At 41.8% G+C, this 20,888-nt stretch overlaps 1 protein-coding gene across 3 annotated transcripts in view; it reads left to right on the top strand.

Moving 5' to 3' along the window:
* Nucleotides 1-293: 293 nt before the first annotated feature.
* Nucleotides 294-20,888, top strand: part of TLK1 (tousled like kinase 1) — a 67,189-nt gene continuing 46,594 nt past the window's right edge. Inside the window, exon 1 of one of the 3 annotated variants that reach the window (XM_058840023.1) lies at nt 294-434. Coding sequence is in view for 2 of the 3 variants with exons in the window: in XM_058840021.1 (XP_058696004.1) it covers nt 1,011-1,158 (148 nt within the window). In the remaining variant the exon portion in view is untranslated. Of the gene's footprint in view, nt 435-741; nt 1,159-1,202; nt 1,634-20,888 lie in introns of those variants that run through there. The other 2 variants (XM_058840021.1, XM_058840022.1) reach the window with 2 other exon arrangements.

Here is a 20,888-nt window from a genome sequence, read left to right as displayed (position 1 = left end):
TCGTGTCCGGGAAAAGAACACCGAGAAGCGGCAGGCGTCCGAGAGCCCCCGGAGATGCTGCCTGAACAACGTTCACCTGGCCCGCGATGGGAAGAGCCCGCTCAGCGCCGCCGCTGCCGGCCGCTCTCCCGCAGCCGCGGGCTGGGCTCGCCCCGCGCGGCCGCACGCCGGGGAGGTGCCGGGCGGCGCGGCTCCGGCCCCGGCCGCGGCAGCCGCGCGTACCGTCCCCGCCGCCGCTCCCGCCCCCGCCGCCCCGCCCCGACACCACCATGGCCGTGGCGGCGGGGCGCGGGGGAAGGCGCGGCGGTCGGTGCGGGGGCACGGGCGGACCGTGCCGCCGAGGAAACCGAGACGGAGGGGAACGCCGCGGCCTCAGGGGAGCTAGCTCCGGCTGGGCCGGGGCGGCCAACGGAGGGCCGCCCGCGGCGCGGAAGGTGCGCGCTTGGGCGAGGCAGGGAGGTATCGCCGCGGGACGGGCGTGCACGGGGAGAAGGGTCAGCCGGCGGGCGGCTGCGAGCCGGCACGGAGGCGGGAGCAGGCGGCGCGCTCGGGCCGCGCGGCGCGATGGGGCCGGGGGCAGGTGCGTGCGCGGCTGGCGCCGCTCCCGCCGGCCGCCCCTGGGCGGCTCCGGCTCGGCGGGGCTCGGCTGGGCGCCGGCGGAGCGCGGCGCTCGCTCGGCTCGCGATCGTGTTTGCGCATGACCCCTCCCCGCCTGCGCCCTCCCCTCCCCTCCCCGGCGGCAGCGGCGGCGGCGGCGGGGAAGGTTGGCCTCAGACACAGGCGGCTGCTCGGCGGCGGCGACGCAGTGCAGAGGTGCGGGCAGGTTGCGCTGGCCCCGCGCCCCGTCTCTCCCGCGCCCCGCCTGCCTCCGGAGCTCGCTCCCAGCCGGCGGCCTCCCCGCGCCGGTGTCGGGCCGGCCCCCCGGCCATGAGCGCGGCGCTGGGTGTCCCCCCGCCGCGCCGCCTTCCCCGCCGCCCCCGGCGGCTGCCGGGCTCCAGGAAAGTAGCTTGATGAGTGTCCAAAGTAGCAGTGGAAGTTTGGAGGGGCCGCCATCTTGGTCCCGGCTCTCCACGTCCCCACCGAGCCTGCAGGGCTGCTCCGCGGCGGCGGCGGCCTCCCAGCTGCACGGCGCGCCGCCCGGCAAGCCGCCCAAGGAAGGTAACCAGCGCGCCGCGGGGCTGCGCGGGGGGCCCGGCCCTTGGGGAGGGGCCCAGCCGCCGCCGCCGGAGGCCGGTCCCGGGCCGCCGGGAAGCGGCGGCGGGAGAGGCCGGTGCCCCCGGCGGCGGCGCGGGGTCAGCGCTGGGCCCGGTGGCGGTGAGCGGAGCCTCGGGCGCTGGGCGAGCGGGGCCCCGCCGCCCCCGCCCGCTCGTCAGCGCGGCGGCGCCTCGTTGTTCCCCCCCGCGCCGGGCCGCGGAGCGGGACCCGCCGTGCTCCCTCCGTCCCCGGGCCGTCCGCCTGCCGCAGCCGCTCCCGTCTCCTCGGGCGGCTGCTCGCCGCGTCCTCCCCGGAATAGGCTCCCCTCCGCCAGCGGCTAAGTAGAAGTGCTGCGCCGGAGGATGCAGCCGCTGTTGCTGGAGGGAGTTGGGCACTTTTGGCATCATGGAGGTGGGAAGGAGAGGGGCCGACACCGGAGGTTCGTCCCCACGGGGAAAGCGCCCTCGGGGGCGGCCGGTTTTGCGGCCAGAAGTGACAGGGCGCCTTGCGGCCGCCACGGAATGACTGCAACTTTCTCCTGTCCTCCATCACGCCTTCGATGATAATATTTTTCTCCTCCCTCCCCTGCTCCTCCCCTCTTGTGTTACACCGACAGCGACAGCAGGGTGTTGTGGGTGGTTGCAGGGAATATCTGTATGAAGGTTATGAGCAAACAAGTCCCTTCGCTGTTCCCTTTCGGGTATTGTCTGCTTTTCTTCCTTGTGTTGTGTTGCCACAAGATGTAGCAGTTATACAGCTAGTGAGTTGCTCGGCGCTTTTAGCTAAAATAACTACTTGCTCAACGCCAGTTAGTGGCGGAGGAGAACTTTTATGCACAGATACTTGCATACCGAGCAGTTGTATAATTTTAATTGATTTGCCCCAGTTTAATGAATACCATTTCTTGTAGCATCTGCAAAACGTCATCGCCCAAGCAGGAAACTTGCTAACTTAAAATAGAAATAGTTGTGAAGATGGGGAGTCTTTGTTTTTAAGTTTTCCTGTAGTTGCTTGCTTGCTTTTTCGGTTTTCTTGGGGTTTTTTTGTTTTGGTTTTTTTTTGGTTGATAAGCGATGTAGGGATTTGACATCCTGAAAATGCATAATGCAGTCTGGTTTCTCCATTTTCCACACCAGTAGTTGTCAGACTTGTATCACTGTGTGTCACTTTTGCACACGCTTCTGCAGGTAGATTGACATGAAATGCTCTAGAAAATACCTGGGAAGGAATTATGGTATATGTTAAAGATGCTGAGTAAAGTGGCAGGCATTTTGTGCTCATCTTCTCTGGGAGGCCAAAGCTGTTAGAAAAACGACCACCACCAGCCAAATTCATAGTTTTAAGTTTATTGAGAGTAGGTTTCTTCACAGTTGCAACTCTTGTTATGAATATGCACGCAGGTAATATGTAGGATATTTTTAGATGTATTTCAAATACCTGCCATACAAGCTTGAAATGATTATTGCAGTATAAATTATCTATCTATTTATTTTAACAAAAAATGGTGGCCCTTGAGTACTTCTGTTGAGACAAGAAAAATATTTTTTGTGAAACTCACACTATGATGATTATTCCATTTTCATTTTTCTTTCTTACAACTCATGCTGTCGGATTTTTCTGGGTACTGTAATTTGTATCCTCTAATACAGATTATGGGGTTAAAGGTAATCAAAACCTTGGTGTTTTCTTGGTACTGTAATGTGTTGCATTTACATGGTGTTCCTGGGTTACATTTAAATTGTGTGTCCTCACTAGGTAGCTCTCTTTGAAAATGAGCGTAAGCTGCCATGCTTGGGTTTATGTTTTGCATTCATGCTTGTGGGATGTTATCAGCGCATCTTGCTTTATGTATATGTGTTTTATAGAGAAGTATCTTGCCGGAAATCAATAGGCCCTGAAATACAAATACATTAGTATGTTCATAGACATTGGCTTATATATGTGAAAGATTGATGCCAGATTAGACTAATAAGCATGGAATATTTACAGTGCAGTGTGTTTATGGGAGCCTGTGTCGTCATCAGTTCTAAACTTGTGACACCTTGTGATGTTAATGGAGCTTGTGAGTTTTGGAGCAGTGCACAAGGCTGCCGGCCCATACTGGATCACAGCTGCATCGCTGCTGGTGCCAGTTTTGAGTGGGTAATATTTACCGATACAGCGCATTTGGCACTGGAGCAGAGCTTCTTTCCCAGCCTGGCCTTCTTGTTTGTGGATTAAAATCCCTTTGGTTGGCTCCTGTGAGAGTTATGTCCTGTTGCCTTTGGAAGCGCAGACCTTCACAGAGTGTACCCCCCATGCTATGGTTGATCTGACCTCACTTATGAGGGTCTGGTATCAGCTCACATGTCTCACATGGGCATTTGAAGATTCTGGTTTATTAAGAACAGAAACCCTCAACACCTTGATTTAGGAAGTTAAAAAATATTTTTGGAATCTGTAATAGGAAAAAAAGCAAAAAAAGTCAAGCCCTGGCATATATAACGGTTGCACAAATGCATTTTTTAAAAAATGGCAATACCTTGTTGATATCAAAAGAGAAACTTGGAAAATACTTGGAAAATATGGGTGAAATTAGAGGAAATAATATTTTTAAAATATTATAATATTTATAATATATATAATATTCTTTAAAAATGAACTGCAACATTGCAGCAACATTTTCCATTGGATGTTATCTTCTGTGTCTTGATCTAGAGTGGCCTCATGGTTTTGCTGTATTGATTTGAATTTATGTTTTGAGGTTTTGAAATGAAAAGACTGGGATGGACTTGAACACAGTTACAGCTATAGGTTTTTACTGTGTAAGAACTATCTCGTGTTTGCATTTTAGTGTAGCGTGTAAATGTCTGTCGTTCTGTCAGTTGTTTTATATACCCATAACTTACATGTGGTATATGTGGTCACTTAAGAGCCCTGCAGTAGATGTTATCAGGAATTTAGGAGGACTGTTATGCGGTATTATTTTACATACTGTATGTGTGGTTGTGTGACTAAATCTTGTGCCATAGCTCACATAATTGCAGTCACACAATTTCCTGTTTGAAGTTTTTTGACTCTTGTCTGCTTTATGTGTGTAACTAAAAATATTGAAGCACATACCTGCAAAGTGCTGTTTTAAATAGAGAATGTTCAGGCTAGTGCTGACAAGGCAGAGTCAGAAGAGATTCCATAGATTGCCTTGGGTTGGAAGGGACTGTAGATGAAGGATCATCTAGTTCCAACCCCCCGCCATGGTCAAGGACACCTCCCACTAGATCAAGTTGCTCAAAGCCCCATTCAGCTTGGCCATGAACACTTCCAGGGATACGGCAGGCACAACTCCACAACTACTGGAGGGTCAACCTGTTCCAAAGTCTCACCATCCCCAAAGTAAATAATTTATTCCTAATATCTAATCTAAATCTACTCTATATCAGTTTACAGCTGTTGTTCATTGTCCAGTCCCTTCATGCTCTTGTAAAAAGTCTTTGTCCAACTTTCTTATGGGCCCCCTTTAGGTATGGAAGGTGGTGCTGTATGGTCTCCCTGGACTCTTCCGTTCTCCAGGCTGAACAATGCCAACTCTCTCAGCCTGTCTGCATAGCAGAGATGGTCCAGTCCTCTGATCATCTTGGTGGCCTTTGTCTGGCTTCTTCCAGCAGGTCCATGTCGTTCTTTGCTTTCCAGGAGGGGTCTCAATAGACTGGAGTAAAGGGGCAGAGTCCCCTCCTTTCACATTCTAGACATGCTGCTTTAGGTGCAGCACAGGACATGGTTGGCTCACTGGGCAGTGCTGCAGTGTCTGGTAATTAAGCATAATGTTTTGTAAGTTATTTTTTGTATGTGCTGTTATCTTTCAATACTCTGCTAAAAGGAAAATAGGATGCCAAATAAAACTTTGAATTAACTCAACAGGAATGCAAATTTCAGTTTTCAAATTTGAGCCCAAATTAATAAATGATGGCAACATGGTAAATAAACTTATGCCATGTATTTGACAGTCTTTGAAGAAGTTATGTTATGGGTAGCAAATTTTGTAGGTAACTTTTTTTCCTAAAATTTGATAAATGTGTATTGTTTGTATTTATCATGACCTGAAATGTGATGGTAGCTGTGTGTCTGAGCACAAAGGTACAGTTTATTTCCTCCTTAAGTTTCCAGTCTACAAAATGTTTCTAGATGCCAGGTTGTGTCTGTATTCTACATACAATATATTACTCCATGAACATGAAAGCAACCTGGATCTTTCTAAAACTTCCAGAGTTGTTTTCTGTTGTTTGTGTGTAGTGTAATACTTCAGCTACTTTATTTGCTTTAACAGGAAATTCTCAGTAAGTTTGTTGGCTTTTATCATTCAGCTGTAGATCAAAAATTGTATGGATTTGTCCAGTTTATATGGGAGCAGAGAAAAAAGGAACACGTTTTGTATTTAAAAATGTTGCCATGTTTTTACTCAGAATGAGCACAGCAATCATAAAAGGTTATTTAGGCTGGCTGGAGCATGAGCAGGTGTTGTCTGAGATTAATGTCATGCCAGTGACACACACAAATTCTAGCTTGTGATATTGCTGGTTTTGTTGAAGATGTGATTCTTGTAGTAAGCTGATGCTTATGCCAAATTCTTTGGAGATCTTGTAACATGTCCAAAAGAGAAATGGGAAAGGAAACCTTTTTTAATACAGATCCTTGTTTGAATCTGGTTTTCTAAAAGGCAAGTGCTGTAGCAAATAGAGTAAATTAGTCCTTGGCCAACTGTTTTGTTTTAATTCTGTTTTATTCTGCCTGGAATGGAATTTTTTATTAACCTATTCCATTTAAATGGAGAGGGAATCAATATAGGGACAGGATGTTTTTATTTATTATCTCCATTCAAATGAAGTACTTGTTATTTCTCTCATTCCTTTTTCCCCCTCTCTGTTTTTTTTCTTGTTTTTTCTTTCGGCAAGTAATTTTTTTCTCCACCAAGCTGAAGTAAACTTGCTTGTTAGTAATAACTGTAGTCTGCAGTTAGTCTTGACATTTCTTTGGATTTTCTTAGAGCCTGATAATCCTAAATTATTGCAAAATACTGTTGTGACTGTTGGGAAACACTACCATATATATGTCCATCATAATCAAAGTTCTCTAAAATTTTGGTACATTAAGAATTGAGATTATGGAAATATGACAGGCTTAAATAATCCTTTATACTTTTTGTGTTCTTGGTATAAGGTTGTGTTTTGAAGTAGTACTTGCTTCCAATCCATTTACTTCCATACTAAATTTTTTGCTTCCATGCTGAGCTTTTTTACACAAGAAAAAATGTTAAGTTAGTAAATTGTTTTTATGCAGTAGAGTAGCTCCTGAACTGTAGCTAAAAAGCATAAAAGCACACAAGTGGGAGGAGGAAAACCTTTATGAACTTCTTTCTGTTTGGCTTGGTGTGTTTCAGCTGTAAAAGAGGAAAAGGGAAATTTGGGTTGCCAAGTTGCTCTGAGTGGATATGAAGGTGGGTAGGAGAAGAAGAGTGGTCAGGGTTTCTGTTGAAAATGCCAGTACTTCAGTTGTGATCGTTGGAGAGCAGTTAAACAGAAGCTGGCCACCATAATATAACCCAGTTTTTCACGTGTTGCATGTGGAAAACTTCTAATAGTTGCTGAAAGTAACAAGGAACAAGTACTGCACTTTATGTTCGGTACTTAAGGACAAAGTTCGCTAGGAATAGGGAAGCTTTAGTGAGCATCAGAAGGTATTTTGGATCGTACATTTCCCATCATCTTGACTCCATCCTTATTGAGAAGCTTTATTTGGGATAGGAAGTGAGGGTCTGCTTCCTTCCTGGGCACCTTCTCTCTGGAGGTCTTACTCCTTGCTTTCATTCCTGAGCAAAGCACTGGGATATACCAGCAGAAAACTCTTGGCACCTAGGCTTTCCCTGGGAGGATGTGGTAGGTGGCAGGAACATGACTGTTCCACCTTAAACTTATTCCTGGAGGAAGGGAGCAGAAGGTCTTAAGTGAAGTTGGATATGCTGAAGATGCTGGGGGAAGACTGGGACTGTGTGACCCTTTGGGATGGGTCCATGCTGAAGGGATTGACTGAAATCAAAGTGACTATATTATTAATTTTAATCATGACTTAAATCAGTGAGCAGGAAACCCTGATTAAATAATTGTTTTTAATTTTATTTTGCATTTGTGCTTAATTATTTTTCCTAAAGAAAAGTTGATTCTAATTGGTCTAATTTGATCGTACCTCTTGCTAGGCAGGAGAGGACACATCTATATGCATTTATTTAAGGAGTTATGCAGCTTAGATTCTTAATATTTAAGAAACACAATTCCCCATGCTTTGGACAGCTTTTAGCTAACTTTGTTAGTTAAATAAAACTAATTCTAATTGTGTTACGTACATAATAAGGAACAAATATATCCAAATGTACTTTGCATTTAAACCAGATAAAGGAGAATTGTCTGTAGTTTGTGAAATGAGTCAATTACTTTTGGTCACCATGCCTTGCAAAATTTGGTGTTAACAGATCAAATCCAGTCACCAGTCTTTCGTGTTCTTCACTTGGAAGAGAAAGCCAGGCTTTCCTGCTTTCAAAATTGTCAGTTGCCCTTTAGCAGTTCTGAGTAAACCAACTGCTGAAGTGGTTGGACAAATGAAAATGGCCGAAGCAGTTGCTGGTGAAAGCTGATCAAGTGCTTTAAAACTCCATTTCAGGCAGCTCACCCACAGCTTCCAATGATGTGATGGTCTGTCTGCCAGCAGAGCACTGAAGTTTATAATGTTTGAATGTATTTTACTCTTTTATGAATTTAATAGATCATAAACCTTAAACCTCACCATAGATTCTTATTGCTTCAAGCTTCAATTAAACATTTGGTGCTGAAGCGTGTTTTTAAAAATACACAAAGAAAAATTACCTGCCTTGTGCTCAATAGCTTTGTCTCTGACAACTGTCCTCCAAGGATTTAGAGGGACAGCTAGTGATTGTTGATTGACTACACAACTGTGACAGGAATCTGGTCACTTTGGAGTGGGAAAGTTAATTTACTGGAGCTTTTATGTGAAACTGGACATCATGGAGAAGGTTGGTATTCCCTAGGACCACCTCTGCTTGCTGAGATGTGGCAGCAGGAACGTTAAGCAAGGTATCTCACCTCATCATATCTGCAGTTTTAAGTAAGTGGAAACTTAAGGCTGCAGTGCTTTCTTTATAATGTCCTTAAGAATAAAGCACTCTGAACTTCATATTTTAAGAAATGGGGATGGTGATAAACTCCAAAGTGCCTTTTACAGGAAATGAAGCCTGACCATAGTTATTTGGAGGATTGAGGAGTACTACAGTCCATTTCTATGTACTTCTAATAGATCTATACCTATACGAGAAAAATAACAGGTTTTTTTGAGAAATAAAGGAAAGCCTGATGCTTTTAGAAAAATCTGTTGTGCAATGTCACCCCCCCCCCCGCCTTTTAGCTATTTAATTTTGTAAGTACCTTGAAGTGAAAGCATGTAGATACTTCAAGCACTGTCTTGCATCTGTAACTTTTGGTGATTACTTTTTTTTTCTTTTTTTTTTTTTCTTTTTTTTGTTTTTTTTTAATAAATAAACAAACTTCTGAACTATATGCTGAAGGACAAGAAATTGGAAAGTAATCTTACAGGTAAATATGAGTTTCATGAGTCCTGCGAGTCTGAAACAGTATAATTTAGATCCTGGTCTTCCTACTGTGGGACTGTGATGCTCTTGGGATCACGTAGACTGACCAGCAGAGGTGTTCGCCATTTCCGTTCTCCACCATGGAACCCTTTGGCCTCTCGGTTCTATGGAGACAAACTCAGATGATGCTACAAATAGGATTTGTAATACTTTGTTTCACTCCTGTAGTTTAGACTAATCCAACCTGTAAACTGCATGGCTGTATTTGGTAAATATTGTTTTTTTTCTAGTTAATGCTATGTTCTCGTAAGTTCCACAGTTTTGTCCTAAATTTTACGACAGTACTTTAGCCAATTTTAGTGTGTGTCCTGATGCCCTCTTGCTAACTACTTTGCCTTTCAAGGATGTTATAGCCTATGTTATTTCTTAGATTTTTCTTAGTAAAAGTGATGAGAGAAGTAGTGTCCTTTAAGAAGTTGATATTTTCATTATAAAGCAATTGGAAATAAAATCCACACATTATTAATAATCATCACTTTGACATCTGTAGAATATTCAAGTGTGGTGGTGGTCTAGGGAGTGTGATTATCTTTGTAAAGCAAGTTTTTTATTTTAACTGTGATAGCAGTGGTTATGAGGAGTGGTTTTATTGGTATTACTAGGGTTTTTGGGTTTTTTCTTTTTTTTTGGCAATTCAGTTATTTCTTGAGCTGGTAGCTGTTTGGAAGTGTCTTTGATATATGTTTTAGAAACTTCCTGACTATTAAATTAATGTCATGGTTTAGTTTCAGTAGTTTTAGTCCCAGTACTGAGGTTTGGTAAGAGGCTGTCTTGTAAGCTCTCCACAAGCTTTAACTTGAATAAAATGGAGTAATTCTCCTTACAATACTTGTGTTCTTAGTTTTATTAGGGGTCATTATGAGGAGTGGGATTTTAATATTTTAAAGGTACAAGTAGGATTGAAATAGAGTTAGTTCCTGAAGATGCAGGTGTAGAATTTTAAAATGAGATTAAAAAAGCACTTTCTGCTGTGCATGTTATGGCCTCAGTATATGGTTGCATTTTTGAAGGTCACTGCTTATTTAATTTACTTATACAGTCAGATTGTATATTGTCTCTTTGTAATTAAATTGTATTATTAAATGATTGTGATACAAATAGTGCTTAAAAGGAGTTACACCAGTATTCAAACTGAAAAGCAAATGTCATGTTGGTCTTCCTTGTTAGGTGGTACTTTGGATTCTGCATCTATACATGATTTTTTTTTCAGTTGCTTGCTTGATACATGCTACCATATCCTAAACATGCAAGTGGTGGCTATTAAGGAAGCAGCAGTTTTATATGTCCTGAATGTACACATTTTTATATATACACAAACGTTTGTCTCAGTGAATGTTTCTATCATTAGAAATACTAATATTGCTGTATTACTACTTTCACAAAGTAGTCTCATAAACAAGCTAAATTTACACAAAGATTTCAGCTGCTTTTTATTAAAATTTTTCTTAATTCTTGTTTATTGTTACATACCTCTTAAAAACTTGTTTCATTTTTTCAAATGTGTAATTTTGTTAAATCTGATTATGATTGCAGATAGTACAAAGTTTGGCCATTGGATTAATCATGCTAATTTTGCCCTATCATGAGTTTTAGTTTTTGGTATTGTTTGCTTTTAAACAGAACAGAAATGTGTAAGGTTCACAACAGCCTGGTTGTGTATTAGATGATACATTAATACTGTGTTTCTTGTATTTTCTCCCTATTGGTTATACTTGCAACATATATCATAATTTGTGTACAAAATAGTGAAGCTATGACAGTGAATCTCCAGTAAATTACCCTAACAGTGACAGGGTTTGGGTTTTTTCCCCCCTATGTTGTGTGATTGCTAGTTGACCTGATTTATTCTCTTGGCTAAATCACAACGTGCTGTTCTCTGAGCCTTTCACTAGTTTTTTTCTTCCAGAGAAATGCAAACAACAGGCACCAGTTTCTGCCAGCGTCTGACAGCACCTTCCTGCTGTTTCCCTTAAATCTTTCTCTTCAAGTTTGTTCAAATAGGAAAACAACAACAGCAACAACAACAAAAAAAAACCCCAACCAACCAACAACAACAAACCCCACATGAAAACAAAAAAAAGTATATTTTTACTGCTATTTTTACTATTTTTTTGTATGTTGTTCTTGTGGCTTTGAAATTCCATCTTTCTATGGGAAGCAAGCAATGAGGCAGCAATACCAGTGGCTGTCAGAAGTTGCAGAGTTTGGGAGTGTGCCACCATCCCTGGGTGGGATGTGTGATCTCTCCTACACCAGCAGGTCACTCAGCCTGCCTTCTCCCACTTTCCAGTTTTCCTTCCTGACTGGTGCTGGGCGCTGCAAGGGGGACCTCCAGTATCATCCCAGTTCTCTAAGCAGTGGTCTTCCTGCTCAGTTTTCATTTGTGCTTGCTGTTGATATTGCTGGCAGGAGGGTGGCCTTTAGATACAGGGAGTGGATTGGTGCAGTAGGAGCAGGAATCTTCTGGATGTTCGACCTCCCATGCTCAGTGCCAGAGGTGTGCTCAGTGACACAGTGGTGCAAGGATGTCCCCAGGAAGCTCCTCCTGTGTCCCGCGTGCATCACCATGCAGGAGCTCTCCTGTTGCAGTGCTGGCAGCAAGGGTGAGTGCTTTGTGCACTTAGGATTTCCCAGTCACGGGCACCCGTGTCTAGAAAGACTGGAGAGGAATGCTTGTTTATCTGAGGTGTCAAAGTTGTCATCACCAGTTACCACTTGAGAAAAGGTGAAATCCAGTTTTAAAGTTGTTGTGGGTAATAGTTCAAATGAGAGATTTTTGGGAAATAACAGATGTTGCTAGTGTTTTTTCAGTCTTTAATGAAATTGCTCATGCTTTTTAAGGTTTAAGTTAAGACAGGCTGTTAAAAATGCTTTTTGTTACATTCATTGAGTCATGGAATTTATTTGGTTTGTTGTATCAATGATCTAAAGATAGTGAGTGGAAGAGCTTATTTCTGAAAAATAAGCCATTTTTAGTGGAGTTTTCTCATTTGGTGGATAATCTTGTTAGCATGTAGTATCACAGAACGGTATTTTGTTGTATGAAAGCAGTGAATCAGTGTTTCAGGTAACTACCAAAATAGGTAGTGTGACTATTAGGGATGGAAAGGTTTTCATTAGAGACGAGACTGATGCTATTTTAACAGTTAGACCCAAACCTGCCTGGTGCACTGGGTTATTTGTGTTATTTGCTACCTTGTATTTAAAAGTTTTCCCATGGTTAGAGTTTATCAAGTCTCGATGTTTACTGTGGCAGTGCAGGAGCCGAAAGCTCTGGGGGCTGCCAGCGGTGGTAGCTCCTGCTAGGCACAGGCAGGTCAAGGAGGCCAGCTTCCAGCTCAACCTGTTTGCTCCTCAGGGAACTGCTGTTGGTGAAACTTTCTCCTTACTGATGTGTTTTTATTCAGTTGCTTTGAATGGTGCTGAAGTTTTTGTCACTGAGACAGCTAAAGCAGCAGTCTGGGGTGGGGGGTGTGGTGCATATGCTGGATACCCCCATGCACTGGAGACTTGTCAGGGCCTTGGCGGTGTTTAACTGTAAGGCAGTGGTCTCATTTGGACTCGCTGTGTTTTCGTACTGATGGAGGTAAGCCAGCTCACTGATGGTCTGGTTCTGGGTCCTCTCTTAAGTCCATCATATGTTTGGTGATGGATGTATTCAGTTTTAAAGCATTTTCCATGTGGTTAGCTGGTGCTTAGTTAACCCAAAGTGGATCAGTCATCTTAAATGTGCGCCAGATAAAAGAATTCCCAATTTTTCAGATGTTGGTAAGGTGTGCTGCTGCCTCCCAGTAGCATGGTATGTTCTGTCCCTGTTAAGTCAGCTGCAGGAAGTAGGCTCCACAAAGCCCGCTTTAACCATCCAAGGGATTTCATGGTACTCCCCTGCCTCTGGTGTGAGCTATTTTAAGGAGAAATCCTGCTTTATATCCTGTCAGATGGGGAGGAGAGGTTGGATTCGCTCCTTTTCTTTGCTAAAATTATGCCTACAGTGGTCCACAGAAGGCAGTGTAATATCCTTATCCCTTATGAATAAAAAGGCAGTAGTACTGTGAGTGTTCAGGTACTACATGGTGGATGATGTTAATTACAGATGAGTATTTTTACTGGCGTCTTGAAGTATGTTTTGAACATATACCTGAAAGTATTATTTTGTTTCTCAGTTTGTGATATCAAAGACTTATAACTCTGCTCTTTCCTAATTTCTGGTTGCCCTTAGGGCTTTTACTGCATTTACGTTTTGAAGTTTTATTCATGTGATTACAGACTATGTTCCACGAGGTTCGCTTAGCCAGCAAGATAGGCAGTTCTTAGGAAGGGACTGTGTTGAAAGGAATGAAAATCCCTTCTTTTTTTTTTCTTCTAAAACTTGAATGAAAGTGATAGTATAGCAGAAAAGAAAGCTGGTTTAAAATTAGGCAATGAGCTTTGGATAGGAGAAATGGCTGTAATGCAAATTTCTTTAATGATAATGCTGAGCAAAACTAAAACTGAATTTTTGACAGATGATTACATAGGATGTTTCTTTGTATGTGAACTGAGTGGGTTTTAAATTTTTAAAAATGTTCAGTACTCAAAGTTGCAACTGAATTCAGTGTATACTGTTGGTATCAACAGGCTTTGTAGCTGTGCTGTAAGCAGTACAAAGCTCAAAATATTTCCCCCCACCATAGCCTTAAACTTAAGTTTTTTACTGATTCATGCATCATTTCATGCAAATATTTCTTGATCTGTGGAATGGAAATAATGCAGCAAGGTCCCAGAAAAATGTAGGTGTAGTCATTAATATGCCAGCTCTGTGTGTGTGTCTAATTTATCTAGCCATGTTCTGAGAGTCTCCTCCCTACAAGGGACTTTGAGGAAATGAGTTTCTTCCCATGTTCAGTGAAACTTGGATTGTTTAAGATGTAAATTAAAAAAAAATAAACCAACCAAGGTTTGGTTCCAACCTGGAGGAACAGTGGCTAGTTGCTGGCTTCTCTGAGCACCGCCCAGACAAGGTGCCTCCAAGAGGAACTGGTGAGCCATCTCACAGGTAGCATGGCCTGCTCGGTGGAGGGGACAGGATCCCTGTTGCACAAGCTGTTTGGTGCTGTGGTGGTTTGTGGTGGAGCTTGTGATTCTGCAGTCTAAATGTCTTATATACATTATTTTTGTTTCTGTTTTTTGTGGTTTCTATGCTATGGTATTTTGAAAAAGGAGGAAATCAATGGTGTTACTGGTGGTTAATACCTTTTTCTTAAAATGCTGTAGTACAAAAGCCAAAATATTTCATGTATCTTGTAATTACAATTAGTGGTGAATTTACTGTCCTAGTTTAATCTTAGAGGTGTAATGAGCTTTTTTCATGTTGGATGTTAAAATTGTATGGAGGCTGATGTTCTAGTTGATCACAGTGTAATAAGTGAAATAGATGAATATGTTCTGAAAGACTTATGATTTGCTTTTTTTTAGTTTCTTACTTATAACATTTTCTTTGCCATGTAAAACCAATGTAGATTAAGAGTTAGGTACTGTGGTCAGCAGTTTGTCTTGTGTGCTCCAGGGAACAGAGCACTTGCCTCAGGGGTCAGTGGGCTGTCTGTACTTGGGAGATTTTGAAGATCATGAGGGTAGAAATGGCAGTAGGAGCTACAGAAGTAAGGAGATTAGGAAGTTCAGGGAATTAACAACTGAAATACACTTCTCTTAACACAAATGCAGCTTTCAGATACTAAATGACTGCTATTGTTACTCAGAAAAATAAATTTATTCTATTAAATTGTTGAGGGGTTTTGGCCTCCCTCTCTACCTTATAGGTAACTTCAAAAATATTTATTAGGGGAAAAGCTGCAACATCTTATGTTTCTTCCTTCATAGGTTACTTTTTCTGAGGAGGGTGAGAACCAAAAGCCCTATGGGAAGAGACATTGCTTGCTCTGTTCCTGCTCGAAAGGTGACCTCTGCTTTTAACTTCCTTTCCACTCCTTCTTCAGATAGCAGGAGCTACTGTTTATTTTTGATATGTGCAAAAGGCCTGTGCCATTTTAAATTCTTGCAGAACAGCCATTTTGTGGACTTGAGTGTTTAGAGCTCTGGGTTTGCTTCCTTATAACTGAATACTGCAAATAAAATATGTTATACTTTCTGGTATTTCTCTAGGTAGATGTTTCTTCTTCAGGACTGCTCCTGGCTTTTAGTCCTTTTCAGCACAGAAATAAATGGAAGGATGGAATGTAGTGAGCCTTTTGTTCAGAGTGGGATGCATTGGAGGGTATCACAAAACTGGTGTTATCTTGTGACCTGTTAGTCTGCATCGCCAACAAGTGACCCATGAACTTGCAGTGTGCTTCTCCCTGCTTGCTGCCTCTTCCCCAAGGGGACAGGGAGCGTCTGGTTTTGCAGCAAATGAAGCTGAAATGGGCAAATTCTACTGCTCTCTTTCTGTTTGGATACCTTTTACAGAGTTGCCTGGAAGCAAGAGTAATTGCCGCACATATCTCTACATAGATGAAGAGGGAGATGTAGAGATAGGCAGGCAGCACGTCACCTGCATCTGTGCAACCCAGGCTGTTAGTTTTTATCTCTCTTGACATAATGTTGTGTTCGAGGCAGATGTTTGCTGCGTAGACAGGCAGTCTTTTAGTGTTCTGCCACAGATGTCTTGCATAACTTTGGCCAAGACAATAGGTACTTTCTGTAAATTATAAATAGGTTTTTCTTACCTTATAGAGGGGTTGTAGGCATAAACTTGTCGGTGCATTGAATATCTGTTTATTGTAGTGGGAGTAGTACAGTATAATACATCAACATTGATCCTGCTCTATAGGACATTAGCAAGGACTTGTTCTGCTTTTTGTTGACAAGTGCAGCCCAAAGGGATGAATCATATTTTCTTTTAACTTTTCTTCCAACTTTGTAGCATACAGTCATAAAGCAATGTATTTAGTGGCATCTTTTTCTTAACCAGAACATTGAAAGAAAAGTTGCTGCTTTTGACCTTGTAACTGTGTAGTAAATCTTCCCTTTCCAGGAAAAGGCTGCATGGAACCTAGATAGGATTGTTTAAGACTTTTTGGGAGACTTTAGAGAGGTCAGGATCACATTTATTCATGCACAGACTATAGTGGACAGAGATGACAAGAAACACGAGGTGGATGTGTTAGCTGGCTATCCAGTTGCTGCCAAAACTGACACTTGTCTGGAACAAAACTTTATTAAAAGCACTTTAAAAGAGAGCTTTGTATCTCTGATTATTCCGTCACTGTAGCAGATGTTCAAGTCAGACGCTGTCATTAAAAATGAATTTTCCTGAAGATGCATTTGCTTTTCACTATCTATATATTTGTTCTAAATGGACTAAATGCTTAAAGCAGTACTTTAGACAGTGAGAGTTAACTAGTTAATAAATCTGGTCTCTGGTGGAATCACTTTCTTTAGCAGTGAAGAGTGCAAAATGGTCAGCGAGGATTGCATTAACAAACCTATTTTTTTCTTTTTGTTTGTAACATTTGGGCACTGGCAGCTTGCTATTAAGTGATGGAAGTTTGTGTTGTTGAAAAACACCAAAAATCCTTCTGCCAAATCAGAACTTGCTCTTGGTGGTTCAGAATAACATAAAGAACAGTTGCCACTGAGGAATCCAGACCTTTTAAAAAAAGCAAGTAAATGTGACACTTGGGATGATATAGCAACAAATTTCAAAGAAATGGGTACCATTCCTTGTAATGAACATGTTCAGGATATCACCTGTGTAGTTTGTATGTGTTCAGAGTGTTGACTTGTTGGGCTTGTTCTGCATGTGTAACCAATAACTTGAAATACCTGGTTTTAGCAAATTTTTCATTATCTAAACTCCTGATTGAGGACTATGAGTTCAGAACAACTCTTATAAATTAGGGACTTTCCAAAAGGGATATTATTCACGGTTGCTACTTTCCCGTAGTGTATTTTTTATAGTGGCTTTTCTGTTTTATTGGTAGAGGAGGGCTTTCATGATGAGGAAGGGTATTGCAGACTGGGATTTTGACATAGGAAGTACACTCTGATCTTGCCCATTTCAGTACTGTTTATAAGAGCCTAGAAGGGATTACTGGACATGGAGAGCAATTTTGGATGTGGGGAATTACTTTTCCAAGTGGACTATTCTGCAGTGGGGCACAGCATGCGTTTTTGTTACAGTGCCTATGAACTGATCTATTGAATTCAGTAAAGGTGTGCAAAGGTGAGGAGAGAATACAGTGATACCTGTCTTCAAAATGTAGCCTCCTGAGTGCCATTGAGGGGTGGCAATTCCAGATAAACAGCTTTATTTATTTATTTATTTATTTAGATCTGTTAGTAATACAGAAGTATAGAATCATCAAGGTTGGAAGAGACCTTAAAGATCATCCAGTCCAACCATTAGCCTAGTGCTATCATTGAAACCATTTTATATCACTCAGGTCCAGACACCCTTAAATATCTCCAGGGCTGGTGAATCTACCACCTCCCTGGCCAAGTTATTCCAGTGCCTGACCATCCTAAAAGTGAAAAAAAAAAAAAAAAAAAAAAAAATCTAATATTTAATCTGAATTTCCCCTGTCTCAGCTTAAGGCCATTTCTTTGGGTCTTCTCACTGAAGGCACCACAGAAGAGACCGGCCTCACCTCACTACAGCATTCCTTGAGGGACTTGTAGAGAGTGATGAGGTCCCTCCTGAGCCTTCTCGAGACTAAACAAGTCACTCAGCCATTTCCCGTAGCACAGGTTTTCGAGACCTTTCACAAGCCTGGTTGCCCTTCACTTGACATGCTCCAGTACCTCAATGTTCTTGTTAAAGTGAATGGCCCAGAACTGAGCACAGCACTCAAGGTGTGGCCTCACCAATGCTAGGTACAAGGAGAAATACACTGTGCGTTCTTTCAGTTGTTGTTTGCCCCTTCATTCATCACATAATTCATCATAATTAAGCATTATTCAACAGACTCAGGAAGGACCTTGTCGTGGTTCTGTTGCTCATAGCAGTATTTGCTATGCTAACGCTTCCTGTACATAGAGTTATATTGAAAGTCTGAGAAATGGATAGGTAGATACCATGTTGAATGTTCTGTGCTATATCTTATCTTCTCTTTATTAATTATTTCATACTTATATCCTATCACTGATACAAAACCCCCGACACTGCAAAAGTGATGGCATAATAATTTCTGGGCAAGATGAGAAAAGTTTGATTGGTGAAGAATTCCTTCATGAAAAGCTGCCACAAGGGAAGATCTGGCTAAAAACTGACCTATTATATGGTTTTACATGCCAAACAAAACTAACTGTTGATTCATTTTCTGAATAATGAATAAAATTGAAATGAGACACAGCATGCCATTGTTTCAATGGGTATTGTGAAAAAAGCAGCTTTCAGACCATCAGTATTGTTAATTTAGACTTCAGTCTTTAAAGCTGTCATAGACATACCTGGTTTTATCATATTTTATGCTTTGTTTAAAGGTGCTCATTCAGTTGTGGCTATTTCTTTCCTTTTCAGGTCTGTCTTTTACATTACTGTTTGTCTTTCTTGGGTACTGCACTGCACTTCAGACAGGTTATATTTACACCTGTGCAGTTGTCGTCTGTGGAATTGAAGGGGAAGTATAATTTCTCGTATGCAATACATAGGGGAAATACTGTCACTCAGAAATTTCTGAGAATTCTTTATCGATTCAGGTGGCCCAAGCATTACTCTTGAGCCAGGTGTGTCTTTGAGGCAATTCAGTTGTACTTCCAGGGGGTTGGATTGGTAGAGGGACTCATCAGGAATGAGGTGTTGCCTAGGACAGGGTTGCATGCCTGGTTTAGCCCCAGTTACAACAGAAAAGACCCCGGGGATCTGTTGTCCTCTCTGTTGTATGAATCACTTGCTCCCTGAGCTCTGAATGAGCCATTCTGAGCTACCATCCTTGTGGCATATACCCACTCGCATGAGTATATGTTGTTGGTCTGTGGCCAAATTAAAGCATTGGTAGGCAACTTGTAAATTCATCTCTGCCTCCGCTGCCTACAGCCATCTGATGAGGCACATAATCCTCAAGAGATCCCTAGAATATAGCGCCTAGCTGAAGGCAGAGAGAATTAAACGTTCTTAAATTGTTACCCACAAATGTCTCCTAGCTGGTCTTGGAGTTGGCCCAAGTGCTTTATTCATAAGTCTTTCTTCAAGGTGTTGGCAGGGGTTCCCTCAGGAATGTATTTCTCTGTAATTCTCTTCTCTTTTCCAGGTTGTTAGCCACAAAATCAAAATCCAAAAACTGGCAGCATAGACATAAAGTCTAAAGATCATGACAATTTTTTTTTTAAAGTTAAATAATTGATTTCTGTTGTAGAATGATTAGCAGAAAATTACTTATCTATCCAGCAGCCAAAGTTTTCTTTATTTAAGATCAAATTTCTGGACTGTTGAACTGTTGGGAAAAGTGAAATAAACAATGTTCAAGAGCTACAGTAATTTTAAGAAGATTTCTAAAAGGAAATAGACTGCTGCATCTTGGGAGAGAAGGAACATGGAATATTTTCCTGTTCTTTGAGCACCAGAAGAATTAATTTTGATTAATCCAGCAGCCTATCCAAAATGCATTTATTTGTCAACTTTTTAGTCTATGGGAAGCTGGTTAGAAGTTACGGTATTTGGGGGTGTTTTTTTCTCCACATCAGAAAAACCTTTAATACTCTGCTTAGTATTTTAATAAGTTTCTATCCAACAATTATAAAACTGTAATCAGCATACATAAATTTATAATATTTGTCCAAAACTGCTGTCTTTTTATGTTCATATGAAAGATTTTTTCTTATACTTTCAGATTTTCCACAGTTGTGGAAAATTCACAGCTTTTTTAGGCCAAAATTTGGCAGTTAGATTATTTCCCTCCCACAGGTTTTACGTAGACCAAAGCCTGATCTGTCTGCTAATCATCTGTCTTTTACCCTTCAGTCCCTTTTAGATTAATAAGAAAAGCCTGTTAAGTTCACCTAGGCACCTTAGCGGTGGCAGGGGGGGTGTCTGCTGTGTTATGTGCTTCAGTGTTCTCAGGTGCTGAGAAATACTGCATTTTCACTGTGCTTTAAAATGACTCTTGATTAATTAAATGGATTCTGTTTTTTCTTTACCCTAGGCTTAGATATGTCTCTCTGTCATTAGGCTTTTCTTACCTTTTATGATCTTTTCAAAAGGCTAGTTTCACTTGAACATCAGGATATATTTTTATCCTTTCCTGTTTCATCTACTGCCACTGTTAGCTTCAGATACAGCTAAGGTTTTCAACTTGAATGTAGTACCCTGAACTTTTTCATGTTGCCTGTTGTTTGGAGGTTACAGTAGCTATATGGTCTTCTGTACAAGAAGTTAATCTTGTTCCTTGGGAAGTCGGTGATTTTAAGCATTTCTAAACTCCCAGGGTTAAACTTTGTCATGAGTAATCTATAGCTGTTTGTTAAGTATTTTGGAATAGCTGTAACCCTGGGGCATTGGTAGGTAGTGTCCTCTAGGCTTTGGATTGTCTGGACATAAGTATAGTTCCAGGCTTTTATTTTATTTGCTTTGCTTTAAATCTCGGAGATTGTGTCTTTTTCTCTGCCCTACTGACTGCTGATTTCGATTGAGTGGGAGCTTCTTGACTTCAGGATTGTGATTCACATTGGATGGTGATGTACTTCAAAGCCTTCTGCTAAGAATGGGCTATATTTTTGCTGTTACCTTGAAATTGACCTCATCTCAAATTAAAATTGCTTGGCTTTATGCCATTATACTAGCATCTCAGCTTGATTTCTTAGCACATTAGTAATTTTCAAGGCTGTTTTCAGTTCTGATCTCTGTGATTCCCAAAACACACAGTGGAAGAGAGACTATTCAAGATATGGTTTTGCAACACAGGTCAATTTTGTGACTTTTTGGCTTGTTTTTCTATTAATTTCTCAATCTTGCTGTCCAAGTGTTCTATTTTAAATGTAACAGGTGTCATTTTCCAACTTAGAAATCAAGATTTCTATTCATTCCATA

This window comes from Poecile atricapillus, chromosome 5 (genome assembly GCF_030490865.1).
Source record: "Poecile atricapillus isolate bPoeAtr1 chromosome 5, bPoeAtr1.hap1, whole genome shotgun sequence".
Lineage (NCBI taxonomy): Eukaryota > Metazoa > Chordata > Aves > Passeriformes > Paridae > Poecile > Poecile atricapillus.
Note: the sequence above shows the minus strand (reverse complement) of the source record. Positions and strands in the feature narration are given on the sequence as shown.